Raw genomic sequence first — 24,341 nt, 5'->3', positions numbered from 1 at the left:
GGAACAGAATATTGGTTTAAAAAATCCCTTCTCGACAGTCTCAGTCATTTCTTTTACTTTCCTGGTTTGACATGTACTTACGTTAGTTTTAGACGCTTTGTATGTCCTGGCATGACTGGCACATAGAGCATCTTCACTCCATGCACCACCATTGTGAGATCAATGCTGTACATCTCCTGGGAAAAAGAAGTAGATTAACCAGTGGTCTTGCATATCAAACCTGCCCTTTCTCACCCAAAGAGCAGATCTTAGAAGGAGCTGACAAAGCTAAGCTAAGCTAGGACATGCTCTGTATACTAGGATTCCACAGGAACAGAAACAACCAGCTTGTCTGTTGCCTTCGCACGCAATGAACAAATGGTTGATTTGTTTAGATTGTTAGCAGACACCACCTCGCTCTCTGCTGTAAAATACTAGGATTCTATTCAGTTATTAGTAAAGTGCAATAAGTAATGCTGGAAGTGGTTCAGTGACCATTGTCTATTTGTACCAATGTGATAAATATGGTTTAATGCCACTTTGCAGATACTACTGAATGTTGCTAAGCAAGAGAATGGCACTGTTGCCAGAAAAAACAATGCGTGCAGAGAATGACTCCCCCAGTGACAACACAACTGGAGGTCTGTTTCCCCAAAGCTGCTTCACTTTATTATATCTTACAACCTTGTTGTATCCGAATTATTTATTCAGGATTCAGAAAAATGGAAAGTGTAACCAATGAACACAGTATTAAGGTTATGCTAACTCTGCCCACTTCAATGGCTGACAATATAAATACACAGAAATACTGAAATGTGGGATCGCTCCCTCAGATTAACACCGGGATATGAGTGATTACAGGTAAAATAATAAAGGTAACATATTCATAAAATAATGTACAAATCTCTTACTTTTACAGCCTTTATGAAATCTAGTAATGTGAAATCTTCCCTTCCGTAAATAGTCCACCTATCCCAGATTGTAAATGAGATCTCATTCCTGTTCCAAAAACAAAAGTATTCATTATCAGCAAACTAGTTTTCGACCACCTGCTTTTGTAGCAATTTGTGTTAAATTTGCTCCATTTGATGGTTTGTACAGTTTAAAATGATTGTCTTTTCCATGAAAACCTAATGAAATTTCAGCCCATAGTAGAGATAGGCAGCTCAGTCATTGAATCAAAGGTAAAGTAACACAGACCCATTGTGGTAGTACCAACTCCTGTACTGGAGCAAAATACTCTATTCCCAATTGCTGTTCCCTTCTTAAATTTTGTTACTCTTCAAATTGTTTCCAATTCTCCTTTAAATGTTCTTATGATCTCAAACTCAATAGGTACGTGTGGAAAATTATTCCATATTCTGATAATCGTCTGCATGAAAACATTTTTCCTTAACTCCCCTTTTGCTTTCAGCAGTGATCCTAAAATTGTGGCCCCTTGTTACCTATTTAACAGAGGAAGTAATCTTTTGTTGGGTAAGCCAGGTGTACGATAAATATGGAAACCCATCAACATGTATCCAAACCAAACAAAGTTCCAGGTATCTCACCTACACCTGGAAATCCCAGAGATATTTATTGGAATAGAATGTGCGCGCTCTCCCTCGAGGGACACATCCTGCTCACCTAATCCTGGAGAGTAACAGGCACAGGTTGGCAAGAGCTAAGGCTTGGGGACCACAGAATGTGCGTTGGGGAACTGCTGAAGTCTAACCAGACAAAACCGCATAGTTTGCCATTGAGAGCACTGTCTGGCAAGCTTTCCTGTTGTTTATCGAGCTAGGACCACCCTACCCATTAAGGCTTTGGGTTGCAGGGTTAATAGGAGCTGAATGGGAAGAATTCCAGGTCCTATTGACTGGTCTGCCCTTAAAATTCCTGCCGATGATCAGCTGTCTTTGCCATCATCATCAATGCTAGTGACGTCTTCCCGACGTAAAAGGCACAATATAAATGCAATTTGTTGTTGTTGTTGAGACACTTTGCAACAATCTGTTGCCTCATTATAAAGTCAGGTGGAAATTAATTGAAGCTCTAATGCCCTTGAATGTCTGGCGCACTCGTGTTTGGAAGGAAACAAATGATATGTTTGAAGGTGCCAGCAATTTATATGTAATGTGAGGAAAGATTGCGAACACAAATTTTATTTTTCTTTACCTTACTTGAGTCTTTTTTACTTCGGCTGGTTCAGTGAACACAATAACAGGAATAGCAAGGTTAAAGAAACAGTTTCTGTAGGCTTCAAACGGATGGCCTCCAGCAACCTTGATTAGCTCCAGGGCAACCTGGCAAGCAAAGTAGAACGTATGAAAGTGCAGCATCAGCAGTATATGACTAAAGAGCCTGATCACTGGGGGAACAGGGAAACAATATTCCATATTAGATTAGTAAACGTAAGATTTTGCAGTTATCTGGACAACTGATCTTCTGGAACTATGATCAGAAATGGATCTCTTGCTCGGTGCCTTCTTTGACATAATGGAAAGATTGGAACTTTAGGGAACTTCAGTAAAGTCCTGATAACTTGTCGCTCCAAGGGAAAGGGATAAGTGATGAGTTATCCAGCGTACCACGTTAGGCATATGTATAAATACATAAATAAATATGGCCAGGATATTGACATCATGATGACTTAAGTGGTAGTGACAAGTTAAGCCAGGGTTTACTGTAGAAACTGTGTTGGGCATTTCCGTGGCGTTCAACTAAGTTGCGATGATAGTTTTCAATTTGCTTTTATCTTTGGTTCACAAAGTCATTATATGTCAGAGAAAAAATAAAACAGAGCTTACAATTTGGCTTTAAACACAACAAAACACATTTTGTGTCATATGGAAACTGGGAGCATGAAGAATAGTGAAAGTTCCTACCAGTCCTGAGACAGCGGCAGTAGCTGTGGCGATGGCGGGAATGATCCTCCCAGCAATCCTCTTAGTCTTCAATCTATCCGCTGTCTCTATGTTGTACATGTTTGCACGTAGATTAGACCCGGCTGTGATGAAGTCTATGTGCCCGTTCCTATCATCGTCTTTCTCGAATGCGACTGGCATCATAATAAGGTGATCTATCACAGGGAAAGCAAACATCCATTGATTGATTCAATCCCTTGTGCAAATATTTAACATGGAATTATGGCATTCATCTCTCCTCTCAGAGCTATTTTTCTCCTCTCTGGAAAGTGATCATTTTGACTGGTGTACAGATACCATAGAACCTTGCTCGAATGGCCATTGATCACACTTAAGTCTGGACAGCGAGTATGGCCAGGCTATGGTTGTAGAGGAATTACAGGAAACTCAAACCTGTCCTCAACGAGTGTCCACACGGACACAAAGACATGTCAAGCATGTGGACAAGACACACAGATGTTGGACAGTCTTTGGGAGTGGGAAACTTTGGATGATTCTCTCCCTGGCCCAGGAACAGTGAGAACACACATTACCCCACCATTATCCCAGCTGAAAACAACTCACTCAGTGAAATGATTACCCTGGTTAATTAACTACGCACTACTCCGCAACTTCAGATGCCCACTGAGACATGGGAGCAGTGCTGAGGGAATGCTTAAAGTAACTATGGGCGTGTTCTCCCTTTGCAAGTAAAGTTACTGACTTATGGCGGTGAACAGGTACATATTTACACACAGTAAAGAAGTCTTCAAATCTCAAACTGAAGTACCTTTGGTCGCAAGTCCTGTGGATATGGCTTCGCTCAATAAGTCGATGGCTACTCGTTCCTCTTCACTGCTTACTATTAATTTTGATTGGTCAGATTTCTTTATATTTTCATCCGTTACTATTTGCTATAAACAAAAAAACAAAGCACAATTTGAACAGGAAGCTTTCATCTCCCCCTCCTCCCTCACTACATTTTTTAAAGCTTGTGTAATTATAACACAGACGAGGGCTAAAATGTGTCTCTCGGAAGGACTGCTGTTCATCTGTTTCTGGACTTCCGTGGTGGGAATTCATTACTGTTCCCTCTTTAGGTCATGACGTGCCTTCAAAGAGGAGAGGGAAGGAGTAAAGGCCGGCATTATTTTCACTCTTCACGCTGCATTCTCCCAACCACTGGCTCCTGCCGCTGCCCTAGGAGGACGTTCACCAGGGAGGGAGGGAGCAGACGTTGGAATTTTGGAAATGATCTTGGGCCGGATAGAATCACCCGCCAGATTGGTTGCGGCCCGCGGACCACCAGTTGGTCCATGCTGCCTAAGAGGAACATTACATTGACAATATTCTGCTCGAGAACTAATGAAAAGATAATAGCATGTTTTCTTTGAAAAAGAAGAAGCTTTAAAGTAACCTAATTGCAATTCAAGATTATGAAAAGAATTGACAAGGTTGATCCAGGCAAATTGGACACTACAGCGAAGGTTTAAATAGGAGCTGCTGTTTGGTCCCAATAACATTACTCCAGCTAGGTAAAAACTAACAGCTAACCCAAAGTTATGGCCAGTACGATTTCCAAAAACACTGAACAGAACACCCATGCAAAGCAGTTGAATATGCACAAAATAATTCTAGTTCGATCACTAGTTAGATCACAGAAAGAGTTAGTAGAGCTAAGCCACACGTCCTCAAACACATGTTTACACTATAAGCAATGACAAATTCCCATTTCATTCAGAATCATATTTATTGGCTACGTAAGAACTGTACTTCAGCCAAGGTGTCAGTCTGGTTCTGTTTGAAGCACTCTCACCGCTGAGTTAGAAAGTTGTGGGTTCCAACCCACGTCAGGACTTTGAATTCATAGTCTAAGCTGACACTCCAAAACAGTGCTGGGGACAACTGCACTGATGGAGGTGCCATCTTTTAAATGAGATGTTAAACTGAAGTCTCCACTCCCTGTTCAGGTGGATATTAAAGAGCACTATTCGAAATGAGAAGGGAGTTTCCCAGTCAACAATCCCCAGATAAAAAAAATTATTGCTGACTTCCTGCTTTTGGTGGGACATTGCTTTGTGCAAAGTGGCTGTTTATTTTCGTCTATATACTGTCAATTATTTCACTATAATAAGGTGAATGTTTGGATTATTATATATTGTTTCTTTCTGTCTCAGGGGCGTGTGTGTGTCTTAAAAATCACTTTATTGTTGGTCTTTCCCGCCTCTCTTCCCCATTTCCGGAGAGTACAAAGGTTAAAGTTGAAAAGTCAACAATGGGGAAAAAAGCATTATTGCTGACGCATGCATTTTTACTGCCATTAGAAACAAATAACAAACAATTAGCCAAAAGGATCAGTCTGTTCAAAAGAACTGACACACTTCACAATCCTCCTGAAAAAAGGTATGTTTAACTGTTGGGACAATTTCATCAACTATTAACTCCTCTATCAACAGCAATTTGAATTCATGTAGCATATGTTCTGGTAGGATGTCTCAAAGCGCTTTATAGGTACAGGAATGGACAATGAATGGACAATAAAAGTGGAGTCCTGTAGCTCAGTGGTTAGAGCACTCGCTTTGCAAGCGAGAGACCTGAGTTCAATTCCAGGCAGAGGGCGAAACCTTGGGCAAGTTTCCTTACTCCACACAGAGCCTAATAATAATCCCTCCAAAACAAAACAATAATAAATTGGTCATTTTCAATCTATGACTGTTTGTGGGACATCCCTGTGTGCAATTGGCTGCCGCGTTCGCCCACAAATATACAGTCAATTCACTTTACAGTGTGTTCTGTGAAGCGCTTTGGGACGTCGTCCCGACGTGAAAAGCGCTATATCAAATGCAAGGATTATTATTATTATTATAAGGGGAGGGGTTAGATGTGACATTCGGACCCGTCAGAAAGGCAAGATGATATACTGTCATTTGTGATAAGATAGCAGCTACTAAAACAAATTGTGTTACTATCATTATTATCATGAGAATTACACCGTTAAAAAATTATAAAGTGGTCATACTTGCTAGAAGCTTGAAATTGCACAAACTTAGAATCATAATATCTGATCTGTAGTACCACAAAATATAAAATGGTAAATTTATTGCTTCTATGTTCATCTACTGAAAACCAGGAACATAACACAAAAAATCCTTTTGCTAGGCTTCTCCTCCTGTCTCTAAATAACTCTTCTCCTAAAGAAATGTACATTTTAAACTAAAATGTAGCCAGGCACCGAAGCAGTAAGTAACAGCTCTACTGGCCACAGGAACACTACGAGCACAGGACACAAAGAGGAAAAGGCTAAAAGCTGACAACTTACAAGTCCTGTAGATGTTGCTAGAGACAACTCCTTGGTAATGAAGAAAACTTTAACTAGTAAATCTTTCCTCAAAATATCTGTGGCATGAGTTTTATTTGTTTAAGTAAAAAGGTAATGATAGTTAATAATTGAGATGCACTGAAGCACTGTTAAAAGTCGCTAAAAAAAACAGTAGGTTCACATGTAGTTCCTGCTTCCTTGAGTTTTCCACATCAGGTGCTAAGCCAATATTGTCCCAGCTCGGGTGCTAAGCCAGTATTGTTAAACTCTTTGGGACGTCCTCCAGACGTGAATGGCACTATGCAAATGTAAATTTGTATTGTCTTTTATCCATTGCTTTGGATAAAAGACAATACATATACAAGACAAATAAATTAACTAACATTTTAAAAATTAGTCATCCCAGACACCACCTTAACACACTGGGAGCTCAGACTTTAGCCTGGAAATATCCCTATTTTAAACATAATTAAAAAGTGCTGGATGCATACTCCACCTCATCAAGCCAGTCAGAAACCTAGGCGTCTTATTCAACCCTCAACTGTCTCCCCCATATCCGTGCCATGACCCGCTCTGGCATCCCCCATCTCCGCAGCATCGCCCGACTCCGCCACTCCCTCACCCCTCAGGCCGCTGAAACCCTCATTATATATCTTCATTACATCCAGGCTCGACTATGCCAATGCCCTGCTTGTTGGCCTCCCCAACTATTCTCTCCACAAGCTGCAGATTATCAAGAACTCTGCAGCTTGTGTCCTCTCTCACACCTGCTCCGTGACCCCATTACCCCCACCCTCGCCCGGCTCCACTGGCTCCCCATCCCTCAGAGGATCAAGTTCAAAATTTTCATCCTCACCTTCAAGGCCCTCCATGGCCTTGGCCCCTCCTACCGGCTAACCCCTTATCAACCTGTCCACTCCTTCCACTCAGCAGGCTCCAGCCTGCTCCATGTCCCCCGCTCAGCCCACCCCACCATCGGTGGTCGGGCCTTCAGCCTCTCTGCCCCCACCCTCTGGAACTCCATCCCACATTCCCTTCACCTCGCTCGCTCCCTCACCTTCTTCAAGGTACACCTCAAGTCCCTCCCCTTCAACTGTGCCTTCGGCCACCGTCCTACCCTCTTTGCCCTCCACCCTCCCTGATCCCAATACCACCCCACCCCGCTCGGGTCCTAATCCCTGGCTGCTCAGTGCCTTGGGATGTCCTCCCGAAGTGAAAGGCACTTTACAAATGTAATTTTGTATTGTATTTGAACCACTAATCACAATGAAGTGGCAATATATCCACGTTATATGGATCAAAAATAATCACTGAACCATCATATACTACCTGGTTTTAAAAGTAGTGATGGTTGAAATGGGACTTCTGTGTATTAAGTAGACAGGAAAGCTAATTATGAATTCAATGTGACTCTGTACAAATTCTTAATCTGTGGTTTACAATAGCATAGCAAATGCAGCAAAATTACCTATCTACTTGCGCTGGAAATGCATTGAGGAAAATCAAATCCAGTAGCTTTTGGGTTTTTAGTTTCAGTGGCACGATGAAGAACATTAGGAAAATTGGGCAGTTCTGTGTTCTCTAACTTGCAACATTTGCAATGGGACAAATTGTGGTTTTAGAAAGTCAGAAAAGTTTTTTTTTAAAAAGCCATTGAGTAAAAGGGTCATTGGGCTGTTTTGCTGTGAGGCTTTTATTTTTACAGTGGTTGACTTTCAGAGACCACAATTAGCCGTTCTATGAATTAGTCCCCAATGTGTGCAATTCTGATCAAGTTTGTGAATTTATGGAGCTTTAAAAATAAGACATACATTACAATAGTTTAAGCAGAAAAGTTCACAGTTAACATCCAAGAGATCAGCTGTGTCAGACTAGCGTCGAGTGAGATACTTGCTCGTCTCCACAATGCAGCTTGTTCTTTACAACAAACATGTCAAGTGGGGTCTCAGCTACTTACTTTTTCAGATGGTGTGAATTCTGGAACCTTGACCTTGGACAGTATTTGTAAAATAGCTTCCCTGGACAAGTCCTGTAACAAATCAGATTTTAAAAAAAATGTTGGGTACGTGGTATAAATACTTTCCAGTTTACAGTTCATAATTACGAGTCTATCAAAAAATCACCCATTCGTTGCTTTTCTTCCAAACAACAAACTGAATTTTTGCTCAAACTGTTAAAACAGCTTTTGAAAAACATGTGCTTTTGTGACAGATTGATTTAATTCTGGGTAGCAAATAGTTATAGAGAACACCACAGGGGGATGTAAACTGTTGAAAGCATTTCATCTAATGCATTGGTTGGCTATTTAATGGGTATTGCATTGTGAATAAGATTCATTCAAAACTATCCAATTCTCAAGGAAGCTCACAGGATAATAATAATCCTTGCATTTGATACAGCGTCTTATAACGTTGTTGAGATGTCTCAAAACGCTTCACAGAATATACTGTGAAGTGAATTATGTTTTGTAGACAAAACACAGTAGCCATTGCGCACAGCAGTGTCCCACATACAGTGGGAACAATTTATTATTAGTTTTATTTATTTGAAGGGATTATTACCCCCAGAAAGTGATCTTCCAATCGACTAACAACTGTGTTCCTACTTACTGCTGGGTTAACAGAGGCGCCTGGAGTAAGGAAACTTGCCTAAGGTTTCGCCCTGCCTGGGCATCGAACCTGGGTCCTCTCGTTTGCAAGACGGGTGCTTCTAACCAAATACACTACAGGAGTCCTACAGGATGGCCAAGTGTATAAAACTGCAATATTAGTCCATACAGCCCAGAAAGCTTGACTGCTGAACATTAAGCTGATGTCAGCAGTCAGGTGCTACAATTGGTCTCATTGATCTTGAGTAAGGGAGGGGGAAGTTAGCCAGTGGTGCATTCAGTAATTATGCAGAGTGAGTTTGAGCACTGATACATTGCAGTTATGTAGTGTGAATTTGGAATCAAACTCCCTTACCCTCCCTACCACCCTCACTCTCCTTTGAGTACTTTGAGACTTTTCAACATTTAGGGACAATCTGTGATCGATATAACCTTATTCCTTGTATAGAAACAAGGGGTTACAATTTATGGTCATTCTTTATGGCCTTCATACCTTTGAAGAAATCTCTCCCAGTTAAAACATCACCCATGCCCGTACAAATCATAATCCTGGAACGCCATAAGGAACAAAGCAAATTTTGCTCCAAACTGGGTCACTGAGATCATCATTGCCTGGCATGCAGCTTACTCACCTTGGGACTTTCTTCTGATGTGAAAGGCACAATATGAATGCAATTTGTTATTGTTGTGTATTAACATTTCCTGCATGTATTGGCTACATAAGAAATCTTTGAATAAATATCTAAATCTTACCTGTTCTTCATAAGGAACACTGTAAACTGTTGCAAAAAGTCTGGCTGCATTTAAGATAAAACTGTGGTGCCTAAAAGAAGAAATATTATGTTGAAATTCTAATTATACATTTACTCTGCACTGTTAGACAACACAGAATATGCAACATCACCACCAAAGAACTCAATGTTGTCTGAGGCCAATTTTCTGAATTCTGTAACCATTGGATATCCACTCCAGAAGTCCATCATATCAGAGTGCAGTTCCCGAGAGTTGGTGTAATATAATAATAATCCTTGCATTGATATAGCACTTTTTACATCTTCTAGACGTCTCAAAGCACTTCACAGAATATACTGTAAAGTGAATTGACTGTATATTGCGCACAGCAGTGTCTCACAAATAGTTGTGGATTTGACTGACCAAATTATTATTGTTTTTTTCTGAAGGTATTATCAGGTATGTGGAGTAAGGAAACTTGCCCTGCTGGGAATTGAACCCAGGTCTTTCACTTGCAAGGCAAGTGCTCTAACCACTGAGCTATAGGACTCATATAAGTACGGTGTAACATATTTCTGGCTAATGAAATTAATCCCATTAATAAATATCTTAAATTAGACCTCATCAAAAGCAATTTGTCAGTTGTCAGCTTGGTTCAGTTAACTTTGAATTCACATCGTCTAGGCTGACAATCACTGGGGAGAGTTCCATTATTGGAAATGACTGAGGTCCCACCTGTCTGATTATGTGAATGTTAAAGATCTCATGGCACTATTTAGAAGAGAAGGTAGTGTTTCCTGGTAACCTGGACAGCAATCCCCACAATGATGTGCACAAATTGGCTGCCACATTTGCTAAAATTCATACAGCTACCAATTTTACATTAAAATCCTGTGAAGCACTTTGAGATGTCCTCCTGGCATGACAGGTTAGTATCAAATGCAAGGAGATTGATTTATTTAATATTTATTTAAATAACTTGTTTTGGGAGATGCAACTCTAATCACTTCATGAGAAAATTCAATTCAACCTCTGAAATCCTGGATTTCTTCATGTATCTTATCCAACCTGAAGTGCAACTGCTTATTACAGCTGTCATCAAGTTTTCGACTGAAACATTTGCATATTTGCCTTTAAATTATTATGAAACAAATAAGTGAAAAGCAATGAATTCAGCCATTGCAATTCTTCTAGCATGTAAAAATGGGCTGTACAGAACCTTATATTGTTTGTTCATTTGTGCGGGAAATAATAATAATAATCCTTGCATTTGATATAGCGCCTTATCACATCTTCGAGATGTCTCAAAGCGCTTCACAGACTATATGTAATAGTAATACTTGCATTTGATATAGCGCTTCACGTCTTCGAGACGTCTGAAAGTGCTTCAATGAATATACCGTAAAGCGTAGTGACTGTGTATTTTGATACAGAAATATCTCTGTATGTCCAAATATTACTTCTAGTAAAATTGCATTTTATTAATTTTTTTTACTAAAATGGGTTAATTTGAGCAAAATTCTGATCACTTTTTAACAACACAATAATTTTACATTTGTATATCATCTACCACATTGGAAGAATGTCTCAAACCACTTGAAAGTATTGACTAGGATCCTGACTTAGGGGATGGAGGAACTGAGGAAGATTGCGTGAGTGTAGCGGGGGAGGCGACAAAAATGTGGTCGTAAAGAAAGGCCCTGAGATGGGCTTTAATAATAATAACCCTTGTATTTGATATAACCACTTTTCATGTCATTGAAATGTCTCAAAGCGCTTCACAAGAAATACGCTTGAACCCCAGCTAGCTGGACTAATGGGGAAGAGGGGAATCTGATCTGGCAAGCCAGAATTTCCTGCTAAGTTTAAATTTTTTTAAATAATAATAATCCTTGCATTTTGATATAGCGCTTTTCACGTCGGGAGGACATCCCAAAGCGCTTCACAGAATATACTGTAAAGTGAATTAACTGTATATTTGTGGGCGAACGCGGCAGCCAATTGCGCACAGCAATGTCCCACAAACAGTCGTAGATTGAAAATGACCAATTTATTATTGTTTTTTGGAGGGATTATTATTAGGCTCTGTGTGGCGTAAGGAAACTTGTCCAAGGTTCCGCTCTGTCTGGAATTGAACTCAGGTCTCTCACTTGCAAAGCGAGTGCTCTAACCACTGAGCTACAGGACTCCACAAAATGCGGGTAAATGCTGGTAATGGTACTGCAATTGTTTAAATCCTGCCAGCAGAAGAGAGCAGTTAAGCTACCTTCCGCTCACGGATTCAAATTGAGTCAAAGTCGACATCCCTGGCACTGAAGGCCAGTGAGGATGGTGAGGCTGTTCAGCGTAGTGTTGGTATGCGCTAAGAGTAGGATGGCGGGAGTCTACGTGCGAGTGGGCCGTGGAAATTTTTGGTCCAAGGAATTTGATTTTAAATTTTAGGCTTCGGGCCCAGTTAGGTGCGAATTTCAGATACCCAGTGTCAAGTAAACCAGGCATTTACTGTATTGTAAAGTGGTGTGACTGTGTGTATTTTGTGGGTGAACGTGCCAGCCAATTTACGCACAGCAATTTCGCACAAACAGCTATGAAGTGAATGGCAAGTTTTATTTTGGGGGGATGGTTGGCCAGGACATTAAGAGAAACTCCCTTCTCTTGGGAGTAGTGCCATGGCATCTTTAACGTTCACCTGTTTTTAACGTGTCATCTAAAAGATAGCATTTCCATTGATGCGATCTCCCCCATTACTGGACTGGAGTGTCAGCCGACACTGTGAGTTCAAATTCCCGACACTGGGCTTGATGTAATGTATCGCATTAGCCAAAAACAAATAAAGAAGATTAAATGCCCAGAATATGGTTGCATTTATGGTTTAGCCATTTACATGTCCATGAGTTGTCCATGTGCAAACAGCAAATTGCACAGCAACCAACATGCAAAGGAAAGACTGAGCTTATTCAGACTGTGTTTGCTTTGTGAGTTGAGAACCTAGCTTTCTTGGTGTTTAGAAGTACTGTAGTGGTTTTCTGGCTGTAGCTTCCAATGCAAAGCCAAGGCACCAGTGTATGTGTCAGAATCTACTAAGTGCCTGAGAATGAATTGTGCGGTGATCATTGGTCAGCTAAGAGCCCAATGTCACCTCCAGGATATTTCAGCAACTTCTGCAACGTATTCACAAATATCAATTCCAGATTCCTCAAGGGCACTCTCTCAGATATGCAGTGACACATCTGCTGCACGAGTAATCGAGCTGACATTTGTGCAACTATAACCTCAAATTCATGGAAGACATCCAGCACAGATGGAGCAACTGTCTATAAAGGCTGTCGCAAATCAAGTCTGACAGGCTCTGCAATGCGTCAGCTCTTTTCCTAATTCTTCTCCGGGATGGTCTTGGGCAAGCTTCTGGTTAGTTCCAGGATTTTCCCAGGTTATTTCAAGGAATTCCATAAACTAAAGCAAATTTCTGCATTATTAGAGACATTTAGTTCACAAATACCTTCAATTACAAGGATTGGCTCTTCTCCACATAGGGGAAGGCTGGGGACTGTAGTTTAAACAATTCAGTCAATTCCAAAGTCTGGGTCAGTCAAGGAAGAGTAATAGACTTGTAGTGTGTTCTGAGCCCGATTGCTCTAAAAAGGCCACCGCACCATATGACCACTGGTACTGTACTGAAATGTCCTTGTATTACAGACTTGTACTGCTTGACACAATTTAAAAATCTGAATCAATAATTAATGCAAATAATTATTTGAGTTAACGTTAACAATAGGTTGCACACCTTTTGGAAAGGTAAAGATTCCATTGCACCACTTGCAAAAGTTGTATTTGGTGTGAAAGGCAATCAACTCTATTAATATCACCATATCATGCAGTCTTATTATACTGAAGTTCAGCATGATTTTTGCATATAACGTTGTAAGTCAGTGGATCCACAGTATACTCCATTTCCGTTCAGCTCAGGGTTCACAAGCTTCCTGCTCAGTGCTTGCAGACACAATGGGGCTCTGCAACGTGAACAGCGATCCCAGCACCAAGTACCAGTGGCTGCTATATAACATGGCCTACTAATAACCCTGTTTAATTTTCCTGCATGAAACCCATTTGGGAGTCTTATATATTAGAACTTCAGAGATTACTTACAATGGATCATTAATGTCAAATGTTATTGGAGATGGTGGTCTCTTTGGTGACTGCCAAAACAAGCCTGTAAACAAAGAGGTTCACCAATTAATTCACCATATTTTAAACCAAATCACTGTTAAATCCATTTAAACACAGTAAAGTGCCATATATCCACATGTTATGTATTCAATAATCTACAGTAGATTTGAGATCTCAGAGCTAAAATCAGAAGATCAGTAGACAGAAAATCTTCAATTCTTTAACTATTCTTGTGTCTATATTTAGCATCTGTTTAATGCAATCTCAGGACTTTCAACAAGCAATGGAGGTTCAATATTCCTAAAAAGCTTAACAGGTACAGTGTATAGGTTTAGAGAGCCAGCACTGTCTGTCTGTGTGTGTGAGGTGGGGGGGGTGAGGGAAGGAGGGGCAAAGGGAGTACAAAGGGGAGTGATTGTAGAAGAGACCTGCAAAAAAGTGAAACAAAGAAGGACACTATGTGGACATCCTTATAGTGGCCGCGTTCCTGATGGAAGATGCTTTAGATAGTAGGTGCACTTTATTTCACGTGACATAATCTGATATCTCCACTGTTTAAATATCCAGAGTATAGATATTGGGCTCTTTATTCAGTAGAGTGCTGACAGAAAAGAAGATTCTCTTTTTACCAAAATTAAATGTTTTGAAGGTATCCAAGGGCAACAAAACACATTTATTCTTCAATCACACAGCCCCATAGGAGCTGGGAGTACATTTAGAGAGGCAGATGTGGGTTGCCAAAGATATACAGTGCTCTGGAGTCAACATCACAGATCTCATCCCAGCTTGTCTACCTGGGAACTTTTCTAAAACAGCTCTCCTGTGAAGGTTGATCAATCCTGGAATTGTAATTAATTTGTTTAAAACTCAGATATTTTAAATATTTCTGATAATGAGCTGACAGAAACCGGATACCAACCATCATCAAATCAAATGAAGAGATGTCGAAATAAACATAGAATAATGCAATTTCCAACCTAGATTTAGATCCACTTTAATCAATTAATGCAGCCTCACTAAAACACCACAAAAATGCACTTACTTCCATCCTTCAATGTTGTATCAAGTGGAAATGAGTGGAGAAGCTGTACAGCCTGAAGAAAAAACAAGATGTTACTTGCAGTTTGATGTCAGTAGTGCATCACTTGCATCTGAGTGCTTTGCCACTCTGCTCAGCAGATAGCTGCCTGCTTAAAACAACTGCTCTTCAATGCCAATGAGATAAATGGGATGGAAGTAAACCTCATACAGTACATTTGAAAACAACTGCGGTAGATGGAAAAGAAACGAACAATGGCAGGGTGACTTTAACGCTATCACATAAGCACCATACAAAATGAAAGTGCAACAAGTACGGCACTAGGTTGAAAATTTTGTTTAGCTTTCAGTATAAACTCTACATATTCAAGACAAAAATCTAACTTTTTTCTTCTGAAAATAAGGAAACCACTTACTTGTATTACTGATACACAGATTGTAAAAGACTGCAAATGTCTTACCTTGTGATGGAAATATTTCTCAAACTTTGTTCTTGCCACTGACACACACTGTGGCCAGTGTCTAGGTCTTCTGATAAGTAACTTAATTGCTTGAAATGATCCTTCTAAACTCTCTCCCGCTTGAATTCTCTGTAAAATGTAAAAGTATAAATTAACTATGTTACATTTCTGGTGACCTCCTAGCCTTGAACTCGATGCTTGACCTCAATAATCTGGTTCTTCAGTCAGACAGGTATGCAGTACTCCAAATCACAGTTGCAGGGCTTGGAGGAGCACACCAGTCACTGGGGAATTGGATTCCTTCTGTTCAGCATCTGTTAACCTTGCAAACCAAAGCTCAAGAGTAGGCCTACCTGGGGAAAACTTGCCAATATTTACAATGGCAAGCTGTACAAATTTAGGTGTTTAAACTCAAGCAGTATCCCAATGCACACTCTGCAGTCCACAAACCTTGGCTCTGGCAAACCTGAATTAGGTAATCAGGGAGAGAGTGTGCAATCCATATGAATCAAATGGAAACCACACATAGGTGAACTGTCAGTAGCTTGGTTTAAAGTCTATTGGTGATAGGTTTCCATGTGTATCAGATACCTGGCTGACCAACCTAAAAATCAATGGTCTGTAATTTGTATCAAAACACAACCACCAATTGAGGTCGCGCTTTCAGCCACTATGCCCCGAAACTCTGGACCACTCTCCCTCAATCCCTCCGCCTTGCACCCTCTCTCCCCTTTTCCAAGTCCTGCTTGAACACCTTCCTATTCGACTGTGCTTACAGCCACCTCCCCCCCATCGGCTCGGAGTCAGGCTCTGCCACTGTTAAGCGCTCTGAGACGCTACCCTGCGTGGAGGGCGCTATATAAGTGCAAGTTGTTGTTGAAATGTTAACTGTCTTTCTCTTTTGCAAGTTGACCAACCTGTTGTCTCATTTCCAGCATTTCTTACTTTTATACTTTAATATACATGCGCATTTTGGCTGCCGCCACCAACCTGAGCTGCTTCCCCAAAATACTCCCACCCCTGTCCTCTACCCTCCATTACTCCTGCTCGGTCCTCCTCTCCCACCGCCCTCCTAGACTCCTATCCCTGCTCGACCATCCCACAACCTCCTTCTGCTCCAGCTTCCTCCCCTCACTTCCTGAACCGTCTGCTACTCACGAAAGTCACCATGGTACACCAGTCACCTCCACTCTCTTGAAGCACAGGTGCATGCCGCTGAACCACCTGGCTTAGATCAAACTTAATGGGCCATCAGCAGATCTGGCTGGACCTTATCAAATCCTACCACTACGCCCTCGCCTCCACTAAATCGTTGTTCTACTCCAAGACAATCTTGGAGGCCAAGGACATCCACAGGCTCCTCTTCTCCATCACCAACCGGCTCCTTCGCCCACCCTCTCATGCCTCACCCATCCTCACCTCCAATGCCAACTATGAAGCAATGCTGAACTTCCTTGAATCCAAAGTTGAGGGGATCCGCTCAGCTGCCTCCGCCCTGCCGTCTATAAACCCCTCCCCATCTCCTCCTCATACACCGGCCCATACCTATCCCTTCCTCCACACCTTCGAACCTGTCTCCCCCATTTCTCTCACCACCACTATAACCCGTATGATACCGACCATCTGCTCCCTCGACCCCATTCCTAACCTCCAGGCTCCACCTCCTTGCCCCTCTGCTCACAGACATCATAAACCTCTCCCTGTCCTCTGGTACCGTTCCTACCCCATTAAAAACGACTGTCATCACTCCTATTCTTCAAAAAGCCTTCCTGGACCCATTCCTGCTCTCAAAATATCGCCCCATTTCCAACCTCCCTTTCCTCCCAAGGTCCTGGAATGAGTTGTTGCTTCCCAGCTTTTCTCCTTCCTCTCCCACCATTCCCTTCAAGAACCCTTCTAATCAGTTTTCTGTGCTGCTCACAACACAGAAACAGCCCTGGTCAAAGTGACAAATGACATTCTGTGCATCTGCGACCCGGGCTCCTTCTGACTCCTCGTCCTCCTTGACCTCTCTGCTGCCTTCGACACCGTTGACTCTATCCTCATCCACCGCCTCTCCTCTCACCTCAAAGGTCACGGCTCTGTCCTTGACTGGTTCAGATCATACCTCTCACATCGCCTCCACTTCATCTCCATAAACGGTTTCTCCTCTAGCTCCTGCATCATCTCATGTAGCACTTCTCAGAGCTCTGTCCTTGGTCCCCTCCTCTTCTATATCTATATGCTCCCTCTTGGTAACATCATCTGCAAGTCCTCACCTCAGGCACTGACAGCATCACCATCCATGGTTGCACACTCTACCTTGCTAAACCAGTCCGGAACCTTGGCGTCTTGTTTCACCCTCAACTATCCTTTCTACTCCACATCCGTGCCATAACCCGCTCTGCCTTCACCCACCTCTACAACATTGCCCAGCTCCGCCACTGTCTCACATTGCAGACCCCCGAAACCCTCATACACACATTCATAACATCCAGGCTTGACTATGCAAACTCCTTGCTTGTTGGCCTCCCCAACTCCTCCCTCCACAGGCTGCAGATCATCCAGAACTCTGCAGCCCGTGTTCTCTCCCGTACTTTGATCCACGACCCTATCACCCCCATCCTCGCCCAGCTCCACTGGCTTCCCATCACACAGAAGTACAGTTCAAGATCCTAATCCTCACCTTCAAAGCCCTCCAGGGCCTTGCTTCTCCCTACCTCTGCAACCTCCTAACCCCCTACCATTCTGCCCACTCCTTCTGCTTAGCGGGCTCCGGCCTACTTCACGTCCCCACCTTGTGCGCCCCACCAATTGCAGATGGGCCTTCTGCCACTCTGCCCCCACCCTCTGGAACCCATTCCGCAGTCTCTCTGCCTCGTCCCCTCCCTTGCCTCCTTCAAGACCCTCCTCTTTGACCATGTTTTCAATTACTCCGCTTCCCTTCTACCCTCCACCCTCCCCAATTCCAAACCCCAGCTGGGGTCCAAAACACTGACTGCCTAGTGCGTTGTGACATCCTCCCGAAGTGAAAGACGCAATACAAATGTAAGTTTGTTGTTGTTGTTGCTAATACTGACTGCTGTATCACCAGTGATGCCAGCCAGCATGCAGTTAACAATATTATGCATCAACTTATAATTAAATTGTGGCATCTGATACATCCCGCACTTCAATTATAACTGTAATGTGTTTACTCTCACCTGTAGAACATTATCTGGTGATGGGTAACTTTGCCAGAACTTGTTGTAGATTGAGGGCTTGTACGAAAAGGAGCTTTCAAACTAGAATGAAAAATGAAGGTCTGATTACGTTTTGGTTCTGTATATCAAGTGAATAGCATTTAGACAAACACAACGTCACAAAGAAACCGCTAGGTGTTTCGCCCTCTGCATACCTTATCTCTCGCCCACTGTATTGTGTGCTCAATCAATGCTGGGAAGGATTTTAATGTGCAAAACGGTATCTCTTCTTCTGGAGGGTCTCTCTGCACAAAAAACATCAAGTTAGTGAAACTTCAAACGTCAAAGGTGACTAATACAGAGTGCTATAAATTATTTAAATTAAGACACTTTAAGATGTGGGGTACATTGTTTCTTGACACTACTGTTTTCAGCTATCACTTTCCTTGTATTAATTTTCCTGAATTTCCACAATTTTTTAGTGTGGTGTCAGGCTAGCTGAACTGTAATGTACTTACATGGCTATTGTAAGATTCAGTCAGATTTGGTACTATGATCTCAGTGTGTCCTTTAGTTCCCATTGTTCCGGAGTCTAGAAGAGGGCATTGATTTGATACGCATCGACTGAGAAAAAGACAATAAGAAAGTAGTCAGTTCCTGAAAGAATTGACAAATGCTCTGCCAAATAGTTACAATGTGGGTTAGATATACAAATAGTTGCAGCAAATCCACAAGACTTGAACAAAACAAACCTTGCACTTCTCTGATTTTTTCTACGAGTAAACAATGTCCCAATTAATTTTTAAAGAAGGATACAGATGATTGATCTCTTTGTCTACCAACTAATGAAAAAGATCAAAGCAAATATCCTCGGCCTTTTCTGTGATCTAGCTCTCGTCCAATTTGCTTGCGCCTAAAATTAAACTTAAATTAGTGACTTCAAAAACAAAGGAATCAGTACACCTGACTTCCCCTAACACAAGTGGCCGATGCTACGCTAAATAACTCCTTCATAAGAAGAATTGAGTAAGTATCTTAATACAATTTAAGGGATGACTTCAAACAGATGAATCAATATTTTTGCTGCTGGGACTGGGGTGGGAGGGAGAAAAGCAATACATTCAGCTCATTCACCCATAGACAATATTTGTGCCATATGTGGGGATGTGTGTATGACACATGTGGGGTGGGGGGAGTGGAGGAGGTGGGTGTATGAAAATCACTTAAAACTATAAATAAGTATAAACTTATACTTAAACTATATAATCCCTCCAAGTTACATTTTAAAGGCAAAAGCTGCTGAATCAGTATACTGATTCAAGCTGTTCCCTAGCCTAATTTTTCCCTTAACACCATCCTCCGGATCCTCAGCACTTACGAGAGCTTCTTGTGTCCAGTTTCCGAAAATCCTAAAAGCTCACCCGCCGTGTATTTCTGATCAAATATCAAACAACCATCAGATCTTTTATTATGGTGGAAGGTAGGGGTACTGTCTCCGAGCTCTATTCTCTTGTCAGCTTGGCACAATTAGGAACATTCATGCCTCTGCGTCAGAAGGTTTTGCATTCAAGATTGAAACTTGAGCTCAAAGGCTATCACTTGGTTTATAATCTCTCTATATATATTTCACCCCTCCTGCGCAGGAGGGATTGGCCTACTTGCCTGTCAACATATCTTCTAGCCTCCACATTGTCTAGTGCTGTGACCACAACGTCGAGACTGGTGTAGAAACTGTCACTGTAAGTGTTCTCTGTGGATGGGCACACTTTGTTCAGATGGGGATCAATTTTAAGATGGGGATTGATAAGCATGGTAGCTGAGGCTGCCGTACAGCTCTTTGATTTCTATAAAGAAAGGGAGAGAATTCACTTCAGTAGAGACACAGTAACTACAATAAAATCTTGGGAAACGCTTTGAGATGTCGTCCCGGCATGAAAGGCACTATTTCAAATGCAAGGATATTTTTAATCACAGTGTGAACTGGCGGGCGTTTAATGGTAATCACCAAAGGTTACAATAGACAGGGACCACCTGAAGTGGCAAGATCATGCAAGAGATTCTAAAGTATGTTACTGGCTTTCCATTGTCCAGATTCAGTTTCACCATCTTAAATCAACCTCAGTCTTTTGCCAAACTCACAAAGTGACTTAAAATCTGTAACTTAGTGTTGCACAATATGCAAAGGAAGTGCCTTGAGACGTCCTCCCGACGTGAAAGGCTATATCTAAGGATAATTATCTTTTTTGAAAGGACAGGCAAATAAATATCATGAAAAAAATTGTTGTGCATGAAGGCTGTCACATTTCTGTACCTGTATGTGGTGAGGCCTGAAGAGAAACTGACGATTTAGATTGGATTTTTCAATTAAATCAGGGTCTGTAACAGTGATCTGCAAAAGAGAACCACACTGATTAGATGGAAAAAATACTACATATTTAATACCTCTGATCCCTCCCTTAACCCAGGTCCAAAATTAACAAAAGTACAGGAATAAATCCAGACTTCTGTAAGCAAATTGCCCAAATTACTAACATAGAAAAAGCAAGGAGTTTGCAATGGGATTCACAAAAGTCGACTTAGACCTGTTTACAGGGAATCTGGACTGTAACTGGGAGTATGACGTGGCTGACTGAAGCACATAGTCTGATGCTTCATTGGGGCTCCTGTTAACCCTGCAAACCAAAGCCCTAACGGGTGGTCCTTTCTGGACAAGCAGCGGGAAAGCTTGCCAGCCAGAAATATCAATGGCAAGGTATGCGGTTTTAACTTGTTAGACTCCAGCAGTTATCCAAACACACATCCTGGGGTCCCCAAGCTTTGGCACTTGCGAACCTGCCCCTAATATTTTCTGGAATTATGTAAGCAGGATGCATCCCTCCAGGTAGAAAGTGCACATTCCATTCCAACAATCTATCTCTGGGATTTCCATGTTTAGGTGGGATGCAGCGAAATCTCAATTTTGTTTGAATACTCTTAAGCATGGTGATGGGTTTCCACATGTGTCAAGACACCCGGCTGACCAAAAAAAAATGTATGTTTCAGAGCAGGGATTTCTGTGGGCTTTGTTGTCCTGTTAGTTAACAGCTTCCCCACGAACCACTCTGAATTACTAATTACAATTAGCTTCAACGGAGTGACTAGCAGTGGAGTCCTGTAGCTCAGTGGTTAGAGCACTCGCCTTGCAAGCGAGACACCTGGGTTCAATTCCAAGCAGGGTGAAACTTTGAGCAAGTTTCCTTACTCCACACGCCTGATAATAACTCCTCCAAAAAAAACAATAATAGATTGGTCATTTTCAATCCTCAACTGTTTGTGGTACACTGCTGTGAGCAATTGGCTGCCGCGTTTCGCCCACAAATATAGTCAATTCACTTTACAGCATATTCTGTAAAGCGCTTTGAGACATCGAGAAGACGTGAAAAGTGCTATATCAAATGCAAGGATTATTCAGTGCTTTGGGAAGTCCTCCCGACGTGAAAGGCGCTCTATAAATGTAATTTTGTTGTTGTTGTAGCACCAATGTCCTCAATGTGCTTAATGGCCTTTTCCTATGCTATAATTTCTATGAATCTACTTTCATATTGAGGTTAATTAAATGGAGTTTAAGCTTTAGGTTTGCCAAACTATTCATCAGTAAGTAGTCACATTACAAAATTCTCTCTCAGTGTGGCCCCTGGTCTAGACATCCCTTATATACTTTAATATTAGGCAATTGTCTTGCCAGTCCATTAGGAAGATGCACTTACCAGGCCTCTATCAGAACCACTGCCAACACCGAGTAAAGCAAAGTTTTTAAGCATTTCACAGCCAATTGCGCCACATCCCACCTGAAAGGAAACAGAGTTTCACAAATGTAGTCCATTTAAAAAGAGGAAGCTACAATACAGAAATAGTGTACTAATCAGACAGAATGCTGCTGAAGCATATGACATTTCAGACTTTCAGGTCAGACTATATTGATGCTGTAGAACCCATGTTTCTGAAACTCAAGTTTATTCACAGATCCGAATATTAGACCCAAGCCACCAAATCAAACAGAGAGCTGTTGCTAAATGAATTTTCTGATTCCAATATACTGAGTCTGCTTTATAATAATAATAATCTGCAACCTAAAAGTAGGAATGCTATGGATATTAGAATTGAGCAAGGTAAGTTCACATCATGCAAGGTAGAGTAATGCTGTACACTGTCCAGCGCTTTGGGACATCCTCCCAATGTGAAAGGCGCTATACAAATGTAATCTTGTTATTGTTGTAGAGTAGTTTGTATAGAATATTCCCACAATGTAGAATATCCACTAAAATGCATTGAATTTTCTTTTTAAAAAATCAGTATACAGTATGTGCAGTTGTACATGCTCTAAAAACATTAATGTGGTGTCACTTATCTCAAAGCTCTTCACACAATTTATCGTAAAGTGTAGTAAATGAGCGTTTGTTGCCAATCGTGTCAATCAATTTACGTACAGCAATGTCCCACAAACAGCCGTGTTTGACCAATTTTATTTGGGGGATCATTGGCTAAGTCACTAGGAGAAACTTCTTTCTCTTTTCTAATAGTGCCATGGGATATTTAACGTCCACTCAACAGGCTGCTGGGACCTCAGTTTAATATTTCAACAATGCAGCACACTCGACGTGGGGCTTGAATCAACAACCTTCCGAGTCAGAGATGAGAGTGCTACCAACTGACATATATTATGAAACTGATACATCTATCTCAACTTTATTTCTATTAGGTGCAAGTTGAAGTAAAGTGCATTGAACTGATTAAAGATGAATTAAGAGTGTAAAGAAGAGATAGGTTGCATTTGTTGAAGGCAACCTTTATACACAGATACTCACTAAGAATACGTTGAGATTGCGCAGCTTCTCGCACATGGATTCTCCGATACAAGCACGCAGAGCGTCGTATCGGTCTCCTCTGCAGGAAGGCGCAGAACATAAGAAATTATTACGGTCAGGTTATTTAGGAGTTCACAGAGCAGTGCAAAGAAGCGCAGGGAGAGTGTAAACAGTCTCAAAAGCTCCTCTTCGACTGTGCCTTCGGTCACCCTCTTACCCTTAACCTCCCCGTCCTCCACCCCTCCTGAGCCGAACCACCAGCTCGGGTGAGGATCCCTGACTGTCTAGTGCCTTGGGACGTCCTCCAGACGCTACAGGCGCTATACAAATATAATTTGTTGTTGTAAACAGAGGTTGGGGGCAGAGTAGCAGAAGGCTCTCCCGCCAATGGTGGGGCGGGTGGGTCGGGGGACGTGGAGCAGGCTGAGCGGAGTAGTGGTAGCGGCTGAGCGGAGGGAACGGGCGGGTTGGTAGTGGGTTAGGAGGTCGCAGAGGTAGGGTGGGGTGAGGCCATGGAGGGCTTTGTAGATGAGGACCAAGATCTTGAACTGGATCCTCTGAAGGATAGGGAGCCAGTGGAGTCGGATGAGAATGGGGGAGATGGGGTCATGGAGTTTGGTGCGCGAGAGGACACGGGCTGCAGAGTTCTGGATTATCTGCAGCCTGTGGAGGGAGGAGTTGGGAAGGCCGACAAGCAGGGCATTTGCATAGTTGAGCCTGGAGGTGATGAAGGCATGAACAAGAGTTTCAGCGGCCTGAGGGGTGAGGTAGTGGCAGAGTCGGGCGATGTTAAGGAGGTGAGGGAAGGCAGAGGGGGTCATGGTTGGATGTGGGGAAGAAAAGACAGTTGAGGGTCAAACAAGACCCCTAGGTTCCTGACTGTCTTGGTGAGTTGAAGTGTGCAACCATGGAGGTTGATGTTGCCAGAGCCTGAGGTGCTGAGGCGCTGGTGTGAGCCAATCAGGAAGGCCTCAGTCTTGTTCATATTCAACTGTAGGAAATTTGCCCTCATCCAGGACTTGAGGTCCGACAGACAGTCTGTCAGGACAGCAGTGGTCCTGGAGTTGAGGGTGAGGCAGAAAGACAGAGTTGGTGTCATCCGCATACATGTGGAAGTTGACCCCATGTCTGCGGATGATGTCACCAA

The 24,341-nt window shown here is 42.1% G+C and overlaps 1 protein-coding gene across 2 annotated transcripts in view; it reads right to left on the bottom strand.

Annotated features, from left to right (window-relative positions):
* Positions 1 to 24,341, bottom strand: part of uba6 (ubiquitin like modifier activating enzyme 6) — a 69,238-nt gene that overhangs the window by 2,380 nt on the left and 42,517 nt on the right. The window contains exons 16-33 of one of the 2 annotated variants that reach the window (XM_007891981.2): positions 23,195 to 23,273; positions 22,097 to 22,177; positions 20,662 to 20,739; positions 20,013 to 20,194; positions 18,869 to 18,974; positions 18,566 to 18,655; positions 18,372 to 18,452; positions 15,190 to 15,318; positions 14,733 to 14,784; positions 13,670 to 13,733; positions 9,545 to 9,614; positions 8,141 to 8,212; positions 6,184 to 6,213; positions 3,655 to 3,778; positions 2,847 to 3,040; positions 2,137 to 2,264; positions 891 to 978; positions 82 to 176 (exon numbers count right to left, since the gene is read on the bottom strand). In XM_007891981.2, the coding sequence (XP_007890172.1) occupies positions 82 to 176; positions 891 to 978; positions 2,137 to 2,264; positions 2,847 to 3,040; positions 3,655 to 3,778; positions 6,184 to 6,213; positions 8,141 to 8,212; positions 9,545 to 9,614; positions 13,670 to 13,733; positions 14,733 to 14,784; positions 15,190 to 15,318; positions 18,372 to 18,452; positions 18,566 to 18,655; positions 18,869 to 18,974; positions 20,013 to 20,194; positions 20,662 to 20,739; positions 22,097 to 22,177; positions 23,195 to 23,273 (1,743 nt within the window). The remainder of the gene's footprint in view (positions 1 to 81; positions 177 to 890; positions 979 to 2,136; positions 2,265 to 2,846; positions 3,041 to 3,654; positions 3,779 to 6,183; positions 6,214 to 8,140; positions 8,213 to 9,544; positions 9,615 to 13,669; positions 13,734 to 14,732; positions 14,785 to 15,189; positions 15,319 to 18,371; positions 18,453 to 18,565; positions 18,656 to 18,868; positions 18,975 to 20,012; positions 20,195 to 20,661; positions 20,740 to 22,096; positions 22,178 to 23,194; positions 23,274 to 24,341) is intronic. The other variant, XM_007891982.2, reaches the window with a different exon arrangement.

Source organism: Callorhinchus milii, unplaced genomic scaffold, assembly GCF_018977255.1.
Source record: "Callorhinchus milii isolate IMCB2004 unplaced genomic scaffold, IMCB_Cmil_1.0 Scaffold1, whole genome shotgun sequence".
In the NCBI taxonomy this organism is placed as follows: domain Eukaryota; kingdom Metazoa; phylum Chordata; class Chondrichthyes; order Chimaeriformes; family Callorhinchidae; genus Callorhinchus; species Callorhinchus milii.
The sequence above is the reverse complement of the archived record's forward strand: the minus strand, read 5'-3'. Positions and strand labels throughout refer to the sequence as shown.